Source organism: Corythoichthys intestinalis, chromosome 21 (genome assembly GCF_030265065.1).
Source record: "Corythoichthys intestinalis isolate RoL2023-P3 chromosome 21, ASM3026506v1, whole genome shotgun sequence".
NCBI lineage: Eukaryota > Metazoa > Chordata > Actinopteri > Syngnathiformes > Syngnathidae > Corythoichthys > Corythoichthys intestinalis.
Genome location: NC_080415.1, coordinates 17,946,768 through 17,959,476, shown reverse-complemented (window position 1 = coordinate 17,959,476; position 12,709 = coordinate 17,946,768). Strand labels below are relative to the sequence as shown.

Below are 12,709 nucleotides of genomic sequence, written 5' to 3'. Positions count from 1 at the left end.
GCCTTGTCTGTGTTTTCCGCCACATATATTTTCCTCTTTTGCACTGTTGGTCTACTGCAGGGGTGTCCAAACTTTTTGCAAAGGGGGCCAGATTTGGCGTGGTAAAAATGTGGGGGGCCGACCTTGGCTGACGTCCTTTACGTACAACAATATATTTAAGGAAAAATTAGCAAGCCATTCAGTGTGTCACATTTGCTTTATTATTTTTTTAATGAATAATTTCAATAATCTCGCAACTAGCCTTTGCGGCGTTCTCTTTCGACTCTCGGGCTCTTGCGAAATACTACTGCTGTAAAATTAAACTAGCTTCAAGTTTCTTCAATTTCTCGCAGCGTATCTTCCCTGTAATCTTGTCATACATGTGAGCGTGTCTTGTTTGGTAATATCGCCTCATTGAAATCTTTAAAAACAGCGACTGTCTCTTTGCAAATAAGGCAAGGCACAGTTGTTGCGTATTTTACTGAAGAAATAGTCCAATTTTCATCATCCTTGAAGCGTCGGCTTTTTTTGTTGTCACCATTTTAGAAAATTTGGAAGTAGAGGGTCACACTGAGTAATGTTGCTTAGCCCTTAAATACCTGCAACATGAAGCAATTATCAGAGAAGCCCAAAATTAGAAAAATAGGTCCTAATGAAACCTTTTTTTGAAATTTATGGAAAGAAAAGTCAAAATGAATATGTGTAATAAGCGCTCTAATGTCTATAACCCATGTTTTTTTCTCATGGAACCTGCAGATGCATGTGTTGACTTGCATCCATTTTTTTTTTTTTTTCAAAAAGAAATGTCAACATTTTAAATTAGTCTGAAAATCATGAAATTTTAGGTGTATCAAATGTGATACATTTGGCATTAAAGGGTTAAAGTGCTGCTGCCTTTTAGTGGGTAAACGAGGAGCAGCATTTCGTGTGTAAGCTACTTCATATGCTGGTTGCAGTACTGCTGACCAATTTATTAAGTCTGTGTGTGGGCCAGATGTTATTGATTTTATGACAGAGGGTGGGGGCCGGAAGAAATTTGACCACGGGCCGCGTTTGGCCCCCGGGCCGGACTTTGGACATGGCTGGTCTACTGTATATAACCTGTTTTGACCATAGTATGTGTAAAGGCCAAAAACACATATGACCATACCTACTGTTTGTGTTGAATTGTCAAATATAAAACTATACAGTCTTATTTTTTTCTGTTAAATGTTGATTCTAACTAGTTGAATAAATATTATCAAGCAGTGGCGCCTCCAGAAATTTTTCATAGGGGTGGCCAGATGGGGCCACTTAAAATCTTGGGGTGGCCAAAACTAAAAGCCATAATTTCATGTTTTCATTATATTATTGCACTAAAAATGTCAGGGGGAAACTATCAGAAAGACTTAAGGACACGGCTACTGATATACTTTGGTGTATTGTGTAATATTTGATGTTACTAATGATTTAATGTGCATAGTCCATAACTGTCCAGTCAACATTTTGAGTTCCACAACAATTCTGTTTTATTGTGTTATGAATATATTAGGCATAAGGTGTACATTTAACTAGGGCTGTCAAACGATTAACATTTTTAATCGAGTTAATCACAGCTTAAAAATTAATCGAAATTAATCGCAATTCAAAACATCTCCAAAATATGCCATATTTTTCTGTAAATTATTGTTGGAATGGAAAGATAAGACACAAGCTATATACATTCAACATACTGTACATAAGTACTGTATTTGTTTATTATAACAATAAATCCACAAGATGGCATTAACTTTATTAACATTCTTTCTGTGAAAGGGATCCACGGATAGAAAGACTTGTAATTCTCAGTAAATGATACTGTAGCGACTTAACTGTTCTGCCCAAATATATTGTAGTAATGTACTAGTAGTAGTAGTAGTAGTAGTAGTAGTAGTAGTAATATACTATACTATACTATTGAGTAGAGTAGTATTGAATATAATAGAATAGTTGCTGTGGGAGAGATGACAAAGCTTTTGCCAATTAAAAGCATGGCCCCAATGAATGCTTGTATCTACTCCCCTCTGCCTCTTATCTCTGTATATAAGTAAAACAGCGCCATTGTAGGCTGTTTGCGGCAATGCGTGAATGAGTCGTACCCCGAATGTGTTAATTGCGATATTTTCACGTAATTTTAAAAAATTAATTACCGCCCGTTAATGTGATAAATTTGACAGCCCTACATTTAACAAAACAAAATAAATGCATTCATTTGGGATGAAATGCATAATCCGTTATGCAACAATCTAACGGTATACTGGCAAACGGGGTGGCCAGTGGGGTGGCCAACCAATTTATAGGGGTGGCCGTGGCCACCCCTGGCCACCCCCTGGTGGCGCCACTGTTATCAAGCTTCAAAACGGTTTGTCGAGCAAGTTGATTATAATTGGTCATTGAAGAAAACAAAAGTTTGGACATGAAGGTTATGGTGTCCTAAAAAAAAGAGCCAACAAGGCCATTGTGAACAAATTTTTCTTTGAAATTATTATTATTAAGGCAACATCAAGGGCATCCAAATTCGGGCAAAATGGGCTCAGGTGTTAAAAGGTTACCAGGGCTGCCAAAAACAACACTGCACAAACATATTTTTATTCATTAATCTCTGAGTCATGACGCAATTGGAGAATTATTATTCAGAGAGAGAGAGAGAGAAAGAGAGAGAGAGAGAGAGAGAGAGAGAGAGAGACAGAGAGAGACACACACAGAGAGAGAGAGAGAGAGAGAGAGAGAGAGAGAGAGAGAGAGAGAGAGAGAGAGAGAGAGAGAGAGAGAGAGATCTCACCTTCTCAATGAGTATGCGAGCGCGCGTCGAGACAGCAACTCTTGCGCGGGGAGGTCCCTGCTGCCGTCTCTACCTGTCGGATCCAGTGCTACTCCACGGTCATAAACTAGGAAAATGTCTCCCGGGCTACTTTTTCACGCGTGGATGCTGCTTTTCGTGCACGCAACACTGGTCTGCCGCGGATTTAACGTGGACGAACGCTTCCCTGTGATCAAAGTGGGACAAACCAAAGGCAGCTTCTTTGGATTGTCCGTGGCCATGCATGAACAGACGGAGGGGTCCAGGAAGTACCTGTAAGTTTTTTTTTTTTTTTCTTTCTGTTTTTCTACTTCTGTTTGACGGTCATTGGCTTGGAACCAACAGGCACCTGCTTTGACCAAGTGGGCGGAACCAGACTCCTTCTTTCAGAAAAGCTATCCTCTACTAGTAGATCTAAACTTTGCAGGTGGAAGTCGCACCTGCAAAGTACCTGAAGTTAAAAACTGTGGCCATCAAACTCAGGTTCAAGGACCCCTAAGTCGACCGGTACTGTAAAGATGAAAAACTGCAAGTAATTAACTCATTGGCTGCTACTGACAGTGATAGACTTCCAATGCAATCAAATTAAACTGGTGGGGTTGGAGGCAGTTCAAATGAATTGGACGTCTATCACAATCAATGGCAGTGAATTAATTAATGATAAGATTAGTAAGTTTAAGTTTACGTAAAACACTTCTCTCAATTCACTTCAACATAGTTCTTTGGTACTGTGATACCACAAGATGGTGACAAAGCACTACTGACAGCAAATGTTTTACATTTAGCAAACAAGTGATTTTCAACATTTTTTTTGTCCGAGTATGTGTATTTTTCAAATTAACTTAATTAATTTTGACTTCTTTCTTTTGTTAATTTTTTACTTTAATATCATATTATGTCTTTGTAAGAATTTGTATTTGTCCCAAAATTTTGTTCCGGTACGTAGTATGACTTCCTGTAAGGTCACAAATTAAACAAATATTCATTTGTTGTTGAAACTTTGGAACATTTTCTTGAAATTATGTCAATTTTTAAATCTTAAAACAATTACTGGGGGAAATGGCAGTTAGTAGTAGGATATGAATCAATACAGTAATTGGTAAAACAGAATCCACTCTAATCAATCAAAACGCAAAACATGGATGAGCTTCGCTATCTTTTACAAATGCTGTTTTGTTAAACAGAATGGTTTTCCTTCAAATGTCTGAAATTATTTGTCACCAAATTGTCAAAAAACTCCCTTTTTTTTTTTCTGCTTTTGGTAAAATGTAACTGGTTGTGTTAAATGTAGACATGTGCCGATTACCGGTTTCAAGGTATACCGTGGTATGTAAACGTCAAGGTTTCAAAACCGCAAAAACTTTCCATCATACCGTCCCTACGGAAGTATTAGCTATTTTTTATGTCCCAAAAATGAATTGAAAAATCCCTTGCTTGCAGCTGCAAGGCTCAACCTGTCCCTCACAAGTTGTTGCTCAGTGTCAGTGAGTCAGCTGTGCTACACGATGGGTGGAGGTGAAACTCTGAACTGAACTTTTTTCCCCCATCAAAGAAAACGAAATCGCTGGTGTGGGAATACTTCAGCTACAGAAAAGTTATAGACGGCCGCGGCTTAGAGGAAGAGGGCCAACCAACATGTTAAAACATGTTTGCGGAGGGTGGTTGTCGATGAGGCAATACCTTCAATATGATTTCGCATTTATACAAAATTAAAGGCTAGTAAACACTGTCATGAACGTTTCCCACCAGCTACAAGTGTTAACTCAAGCATGTTTAGTGTGTCTAGCGCTGGTAAAACGTGGTGTTTTTTTCTCTCTGGTAACTGTCTGTGTTGAGAAAGCGAATGTGTGTATAATGTAAACACGATATGAGTCATACACACGTGCTTTCTATGGAAACTAATTCAATTTTTTTCTTGTAGAACAATTTTGTTCTGATGGTAATAATGTTTAGCTGTGGCTGTGGGTTTAGGCTCCCCGAAAGGACTGCATTTATTTTAATTTTATTTAGTTTGTTCTTTTAAAAAAAAAAAAAAAAATCTTAACATTATACTTATGTGCCAATTTGCATTTATTTGAAAAATAAAAAATCATGTTTAATGGAAAAAAACGTTTTTTTTTCTCTTTAATTCTGTAATTGAAATACTGTGATACCGTGATATTTTGGCTTAAGGTTATCATATCGTCAGAATATCATACATACAATATCATACATGCTGCGTTAACTGTATATGTAATATTTGATTAAACCCTTCAATTGAAACAATTTGTGGCAGACTTTGCAATATTGACAAACATTGAATATTGTTAAGTTGTGAAATTAGGGATTTACACTCCTACTAGCCGTCATATGCCATTTTTATCTCTCATTATCTATAGGGCGCTTAGTATTTGAACGCTAATAATGCTGCCAAGCAACAAATAGTCTGGCAAAGAACATGAAATGCTGTAATTTCATTGTAGTTTTCAGAGAATCTGGCTGCACCATTAATATATTTCTATATAAATAGAGCACTACAAGAGACCCTTCTTTGAAATCCATTTTGGACTAACACATTCCTTCATAATGCTGCACCAATCAAACTCACAGCAGAGGTTAAAACAGGTTAAATGACTTAATTTGAGAGTGAATACATTGTTTGTGTAGCTGCGGGTAAAACAGCTGGGCCAGGAGAGAATTGTTTAGCCAGAGGCATGTTGTGGAGTGTCAATATGTGTTCGTTTAGCTCTTTGTGCCTATTCAGCCATTCTGGAGTCCAGAGACACAAGACCCGTAACCTGTCCTACTTTCTGTCCACCTGAGTTTGCACTCAGACATCTAACCAAGACAAAAGTGGCTTTGTGTTTTGTAATCAAGCTTTTTATTGGTGTGTTTACAATACAAATGGAATTTTGTGTTTAAAAGATCTTGGCTGTTGTATATAGAATTTCACTGTTCCACTATGTTGTTGTGGTTCATCGTTTGCGCAGTGGCTATATCACAGATTTGTTTGTTATGAAACATTTCCTTCTGTTTCAGAAATATGTATTTTATTGTGCAACTGTTCGATAAATAGCTATCTTTTATGGTATTTTTTTTTATAGTACATGAATGTAAGGCTTTGTTCAGATTCCAGCTTAAATTGACCTAAAATTCACCATTTTGCTTTAACCAGACTTAAGTGAGATTCTTAAGAGGCCAGCTCACATGGAATCTGATCTTTTCAATTCCATTTTTTTTTCTTTTAACCTGTCCTGTTCAGCTGATTGACACAGAGAATGGAAATTTGAGTGTCCGATTGGTCTGAACAGTTTTAATATATCACATGGAAGTATGTCATACTCTGATTGTGATCATTCAACGTGCCTCGTTTATTAGGAAAAAGAGCGAACAGGAAGGAGTTATTGGCGGACAGAAGAAAAGAGAGAAGGAGAGAGAGACAGGAGAAGCACAAACAACAACAAGAAATACAATGAACGCCTACACTAAGTATAAATATGATAGTGCTGTCGTTAGCTGGTTGTATTTCCAGTTGACACCATGTGGGGGGCCTGATGACCAAGGAGAAAGAGGAGGGGGCGGGGGGAGTCAGAAAGATAAGTGATTGGGAGGGGTAGCGTGTACACAAATCAGCCATGTGTGATGTAGAACCCAGTATTTGTGTGAATGTCTTGTGAGTGTGAGTATATTGGCATCCTATTCTATGCTGCCTGATCGCTAATCCTGAAATCGAGTTTTACAACTTGAGTGTGTTTAATTGCACCTATTCATGCATGAATCCCATCAGACATAATAGTTCTACAGACAGTGAAAATGTTGCGCAGGAACCGCCCCAGCCAATCGGGAGGGGGTGGGCAGTGCAGCACATCCCTCCTCCCGCAGGCCAGCAATGGGGCCACCGTCATCTTTTCAATTCCGATCTAAGCCGCTTTCCGATGTGATTTTATTTCTAAAGATTTTTCGGAATACGATTGCGGTCGGAACACTACAGTGACCCCCAAATCTAATTCATGCTACAGTGAAGTCAATATGTAATTCTCAGCAACAGGCAGAATAGTGGGAGGAAGGCATAGACGAAGGTCTGCAGTGGAGTGTTAAAGCTAAGAGTATTTGGCCGACGTATCTAATACAGTGGTACCACTACTTAGGAAATTAATTGGTTCTGGAAGTAGTTCATTAATTTGAAAATTATGTAAGTAGAGACGCATTTTCCATGTAAATTCCCTAATCCGTTCCAAGCCCCCCAAAATTCAGACATAAATGTTTTATAATGCATTAAAATGCATCAAAACATGTAACAAATTCATGTTAAAATTAGATTATTGCACAATAAGCGTAATATCTGAGTTGTGCATAATGTAAAAAAAAAACAAGAATTCAGTAAAGAATAAAAGTTAATACACTCATGTAAAGCTGTTGGAACACGAGGGGCGAATGGGATACAAACATACACATACAGTAGAGGTCCCTCTTAACCAATTGGATGCCAGGAATGCTAGGCAATAGCCAATGGCAGAGCAGCTATAAGTACGTTACGTTCAGTAAAATCTGGGAGCTTCGATTACCTGCTATACTATATTTTTGCCTTGAGTATCCTGAAATATTTTGAGGCATGTCTTTTAACCTGAAAATTCTGCATGTAGAGACGTTCGTAAGTAGAAGTACCACTGTACATTATACGTTTCAAAGAACAATACTTTAGCTAGCATGCTATGTTTAAAGTCTTAAGCCAAAGCACTGATGCGCTGGAATTGCGTCTGTATGAGCCACAGTGCCTACTGCAATTTTCACATTCTCTTGAGTAATTATTAAACTATTCAAATCCAATTAAATCGCCCCAAAATTATTTTTTTACAAAAAAAAAAAATATATATATATATATATATATATATATATATATATATATATTTGCTTATCTATCTATGTAAGCAAAACATCGTGACAGAAAGAACAACTCGATACCTTTTGTCTAGATGGCAGAAGGGACAAAATCAACCTTTGCCTCAACTTTTTGTAACATTGTCGTCTGTTTTTTCTCCGATGGACAGGGTGCATTTTCAGAGGTGTCATGGGCCTGTGTCCTTTTCTTCCTCGAGAGTCTTTGTCCAAATGAATGATGTCATTGTTTATTCAATGTCAGACCCCCCTACACATTTAGACCTCACCCAAGCCAATTACAGTCGCCCCCTAAAGCGTCCGCATCCACTAAGACACTGTGCGCACACACACGGCTGTTATCTGCTTCCCGCCTCCACTTTGAGGAGTCGAGCATGACCAAAAGTGGCAAACCGGGACAACTTCCTTTCCAGCTCCACATCTCAGTGGGAAATTAGTATCAGTATCAGTGTAATCTCTGAAATGAGGGACAAAGACGTGCATTAGCGCGAGAAGAATGGAGAGCAGTGTCCAGATGACATGTGATCGATGTGCCATCTTGGCCAAGTCCCATCTGAGATGCAATCATCCTCAGTGGATTGACACTGAAGAAGTGGACCACATGCTTCTGGCTCTGTGGAGGGTCTACTGCTCTTGTTTGCTCTTACATCATATCATGCAGTTATTTCTATAAGTATATTATTTGGCTTCTACAACAAAATCCAAAACTATTTTGGTTGTGGCGACTCTTCGCCATTTTTTCATGTTTGCCTCCCCTGCATTGTAATTTCCATTGTGCATATCCAAATTGTCTTTTTTGAGGGATTTGGATGAGTAATGCCACTCCAGCTCCACTGTTGTTTTGGTTAGAGAAAGTGTAAAACGGACGTTCCTTGCAGGAATGCAGAAGTAAAGCGGAAGTACCTCGGAAACTTGTCCATAAGTGATCGGTATAGAAAGGAATGGCCTCAAACGAATTTAAATAGCTAAAAATTAGGGCTGTCAAAATTATCGCGTTAACGGGCGGTAATTAATTTTTTAAATTAATCACGTTAAAATATTTGACGCAATTAACGCACATGCCCCGCTCAAACAGATTAAACTGACAGCACAGGCTTATGTGCACTTGTTACTTGTTTTTTGGAGTTTTGTCGCCCTCTGCTGGTGCTTGGGTGCCACTTATTTTATGGGTTCAGCACCATGAGAATTGTATAATTCTCCATCAACAATGGCGAGCTACTAGTTTATTTTTTTTATTTAAAATTTAACCAATTTTATTAAAACGAAAACATTAAGAGTTGGGCTGTCAAAATTATCGCGTTAACAGGCGGTAATTAATTTTTTAAATTAATCACGTTAAAATATTTGACGCAATTAACGCACAAATGCCCCGCTCCAACAGATTAAAATGACAGCAGAGTGAAATGTGTACTTGTTGTGTTTTTCAAAGTTTTATCGCCCTCTGCTGGCGCTTGGGTGTGACTGATTTTATAGGCTTCAGCACCCATAAGCATTGTGTAAGTAATTATTGACATCAACAATGGCCAGCTACTAGTTTATTTTTCGATTGAAAATTTTACAAATTTTATTAAAATAAAAACATTAAGAGGGGGTTTAATACAACATTTCTATAACTTGAACTAACATTTATCTTTTAAGAACTACAAGTCTTTCTATCCATGGATCGCTTTAACAGAATGTTAATAATGGTAATGCCATCTTGTTGATTTATTGTTATAATAAATACAGTACTTATGTACCGTATGTTGAATGTATATATCCATCTTGTGTCTTATCTTTCCAGTCCAACAATAATTTACAGAAAAATATGGCATATTTTATAGATGGTTTGAATTACGATTAATTGCGATTAATTACGATTAATTAATTTTTAAGCTGTAATTAACTCGATTAAAAATTTTAATCGTTTGACACCCCTAGTTTTAAAATAAAATTTCTATAACTTGTACTAACATTTATCTTTTAAGAACTACAAGTCTTTCTATCCATGGATCGCTTTAACAGAATGTTAATGTTAATGCCATCTTGTTGATTTATTGTTATGATAAACAAATAAAGTACTTATGTACAGAATGTCTAATGTATATAGGCCTATCCGTCTTGTGTCTTATCTTTCCATTCCAACAATAATTTACAGAAAAATATGGGATATTTTATAGATGGTTTGAATTGCGATTAATTACGATTAATTAATTTTTAAACTGTGATTAACTCGATTAAAAATTTTAATCGTTTGACAGCCCTACTAAAGATATGATGGGTTGCCAAGGAAAGTCAAATATACATCACATCCTTTTTAACTCAGAAGGATATTAGCCATTAACTCCGTTAGCCATTAACTCATTCCCTACCAGACCCGGCTGCAGAAAGAAATTACAGGGGGGGCATTACATTTTTTGGGGGGGGGCACACTTCTTCAATGTAAATTTAGCTGTGACAGTGGCGTTTTTACCCGTTATATTTTCTGATGATAGTGTCAGTCAGTGAAACTGCAGGAGGTGGCAGCGCTATCCCTTCATGTTGACTTTCGGCCGCGTCTTTGTCATGACTTGAGTTCGTCTTTAGTTTCTTGAAAAAAACACGGATGTCCATTCCAATTTCAATTAGCAACGGAGGAGCCGCTCAATCGCCATTTCTGTAACCGGAGCAATCCCTATCCAATCGCAGTACACAATGGCCGGCTACTCAGCCCGCCCCCCTTATCTGTGATTGGCTAGAAATTGCCTACATTCGCTGTTCTGATTGGTTGAATTGAATGACGATAGATCAAGATAGGATGACTAGAGCAGTGTTTTTCAACCTTTTCTGAGTCACGGGACGTTTTTACGTTGGAAAAAATCTCGCGGCACACCACACCAAAATGTTCCAAAATTACTTTCTGTATAGTATATTTAATTATAAAATAATTTCTCAGTATTTATACTTACTTAGTGTGAAACGTTTAGCAATTAGGCTTGAAAAACTATCAGACAGGGGACTTGAGCAATGTATTTAAGCACATCAGGGCTGGTCGTCTCGCTGACAATGGCTTTGCAGACAGGTAGTATTAACGTCTCTGCCACAGTTTGGGACTTTTGGGATTTAGCAACAAAGTAACTGGCTTTCAGGGCGTTCTTATTTACCTTTGTAGTTTTTCTCAAAAAAGTTGCCCATTTCTCTGTGTTTTCACGAAGGCGTACAAAACAATCCATCGACTTGTTCTGAAGCGACGGGCGTTCATTTGGAGATGACATTTAAGCTTGTATGGCGCCATGGCGCTAGATAGCCGCTCGTGTCGCGTTCAAGAACTGCTCGGATTTCTAGGCATCTCCCACCTAGCTGTCCTCGATAATGTGTTGGAATAAAACAAAGAGGGAGGATTAACGGTCGTCACATATGGATAAAATGGAAAGGACACTTTTGTATGTATCGACACTTGACGAGTCAAATAATGAACAGTAGAAGTGCTGGGGTCCACATTGTTACGGAGAGCAAGGTGGCTGATGGCTAGAAATCGGAGCAGTTCTTGAACGCAACACGACTCATCTGCACACAACCGAGAACTTTTTCCCCATTCCTTCCTTCCTACTGCAACTTTGCCTGACGATGTTAAAAAAAAAAAAGCGACATTGGATAATTTCTCGCGGCACACCTGACGATCTCTCACGGCGGCGGCACAATCGGTTGAAAAACACTGGAATATAGGGTTCATTCTCCCCGTGTGTGTGTTTTTTTGTGGAAGATTTTTTTTTTTTAATTACACAGTACAGTTTAATTCAGCTAGGGTGGGCACAGCCGTCCCTCAGGGCGGGCACGGCCCCCTAATGCCCGCCCATGCCGCCGGGTCTGCTCCCTACCATTGACACTGCTAAACGTTCAAAACTACCAGCTTCATTTAATACTTTTGGGTGCAATTTAAAAATGAAATCATATGAACCAACTTGGACAAGTCCCAGCACTTCAAGCAGGCATTCTTTCATATGTGCATTAGTCAGACTAAGAATGGGATGAAGTCAGGAGAGATGATAGCCACTCCCACTTGTGCAATTAAGTAAATGCAATAAAGTGCTGAACCCTTGACACCCTCAACCAACTAATATGAATCTACTTGTATATTGTGGCTCAGTCAGTGTAATACAAAAGCAAATTTTGAGCAAGTTCAAAGCCGTAGCTTAGCGGATACGAAGGTACCAGAGATTATTTGATTCCGACTACACCACCAGTCGCCTATTTAAATCCACTCAGAAGGGTTTTTTGTTCTCTATTGTAGCCAGGAGGAGGGACTGGGCAGTCAGCTGGCCACCTATTGGCTCTTCCAGTCCCCTGACCCCACGGTATGTGCGGAATGTATTAGCTTTCTGTGCACAGTCACAACCTGCCAGGTTTCAGGTTGAGACAAGACAGCAGTCAGGATGATGATCTATTGGGAAACAATTCCAAACCTACCAAAATCTGGAATCCATTTTATTTTCCAGCAAAAAGTTCACTCATTTTTTAGTCATGACTAAGAGTAGCCCAATATGATAAAAATTAAATTCCTCTGACACATGAATCCAAATTGAAGTTCTTCTGCGTTTTTAGGTCTGTCTGACTTTATTAGCCCCAGGTTATGAAAGTCAGCCTTTTAATTAGGTGACGTCACCCACTTTTTTTTCTACTGTGAGAACAGATTAGGCAGGTCAAACGGCGATCAGAGCTTTACAAACACAAATGAAACTTAATAATTCAGTACAAATATAAGTCAAACCATTAAGTACACCTACACTCCAGTGAAATGATGTCTAACACATAGGTTTGATTGATACGGTGGATCTGGTCTGTTTGGCTGTCTGATGGATATTCACTGTCATGCTCAGTGAAAGACTAAGATAGCCATCAATTTTGGTTTATTGCACCCTCATTCATGTTTCACATGACATGGACATAATATGAAAGGGATATGATAGGCTCGTCAGTTCCAAGTTGACAAACTGTGCAAGCTGTTGCCAGTGAAAATCTGTCCGTGGTGATCACTGCTCACCCTTGTGGCATTTACTGTGTGTGTCCAGTGTGTTGCAC

The 12,709-nt window shown here is 38.6% G+C and overlaps 1 protein-coding gene across 2 annotated transcripts in view; it reads left to right on the top strand.

Moving 5' to 3' along the window:
- The first annotated feature begins 2,810 nt into the window (after window positions 1-2,810).
- itga3b (integrin, alpha 3b) overlaps window positions 2,811-12,709 on the top strand; it is a 54,159-nt gene continuing 44,260 nt past the window's right edge. For both annotated transcript variants that reach the window (XM_057826786.1, XM_057826785.1), the window contains exon 1: window positions 2,811-3,072. In XM_057826786.1, the coding sequence (XP_057682769.1) occupies window positions 2,894-3,072 (179 nt within the window). In that variant the 5' untranslated portion in view covers window positions 2,811-2,893. The remainder of the gene's footprint in view (window positions 3,073-12,709) is intronic.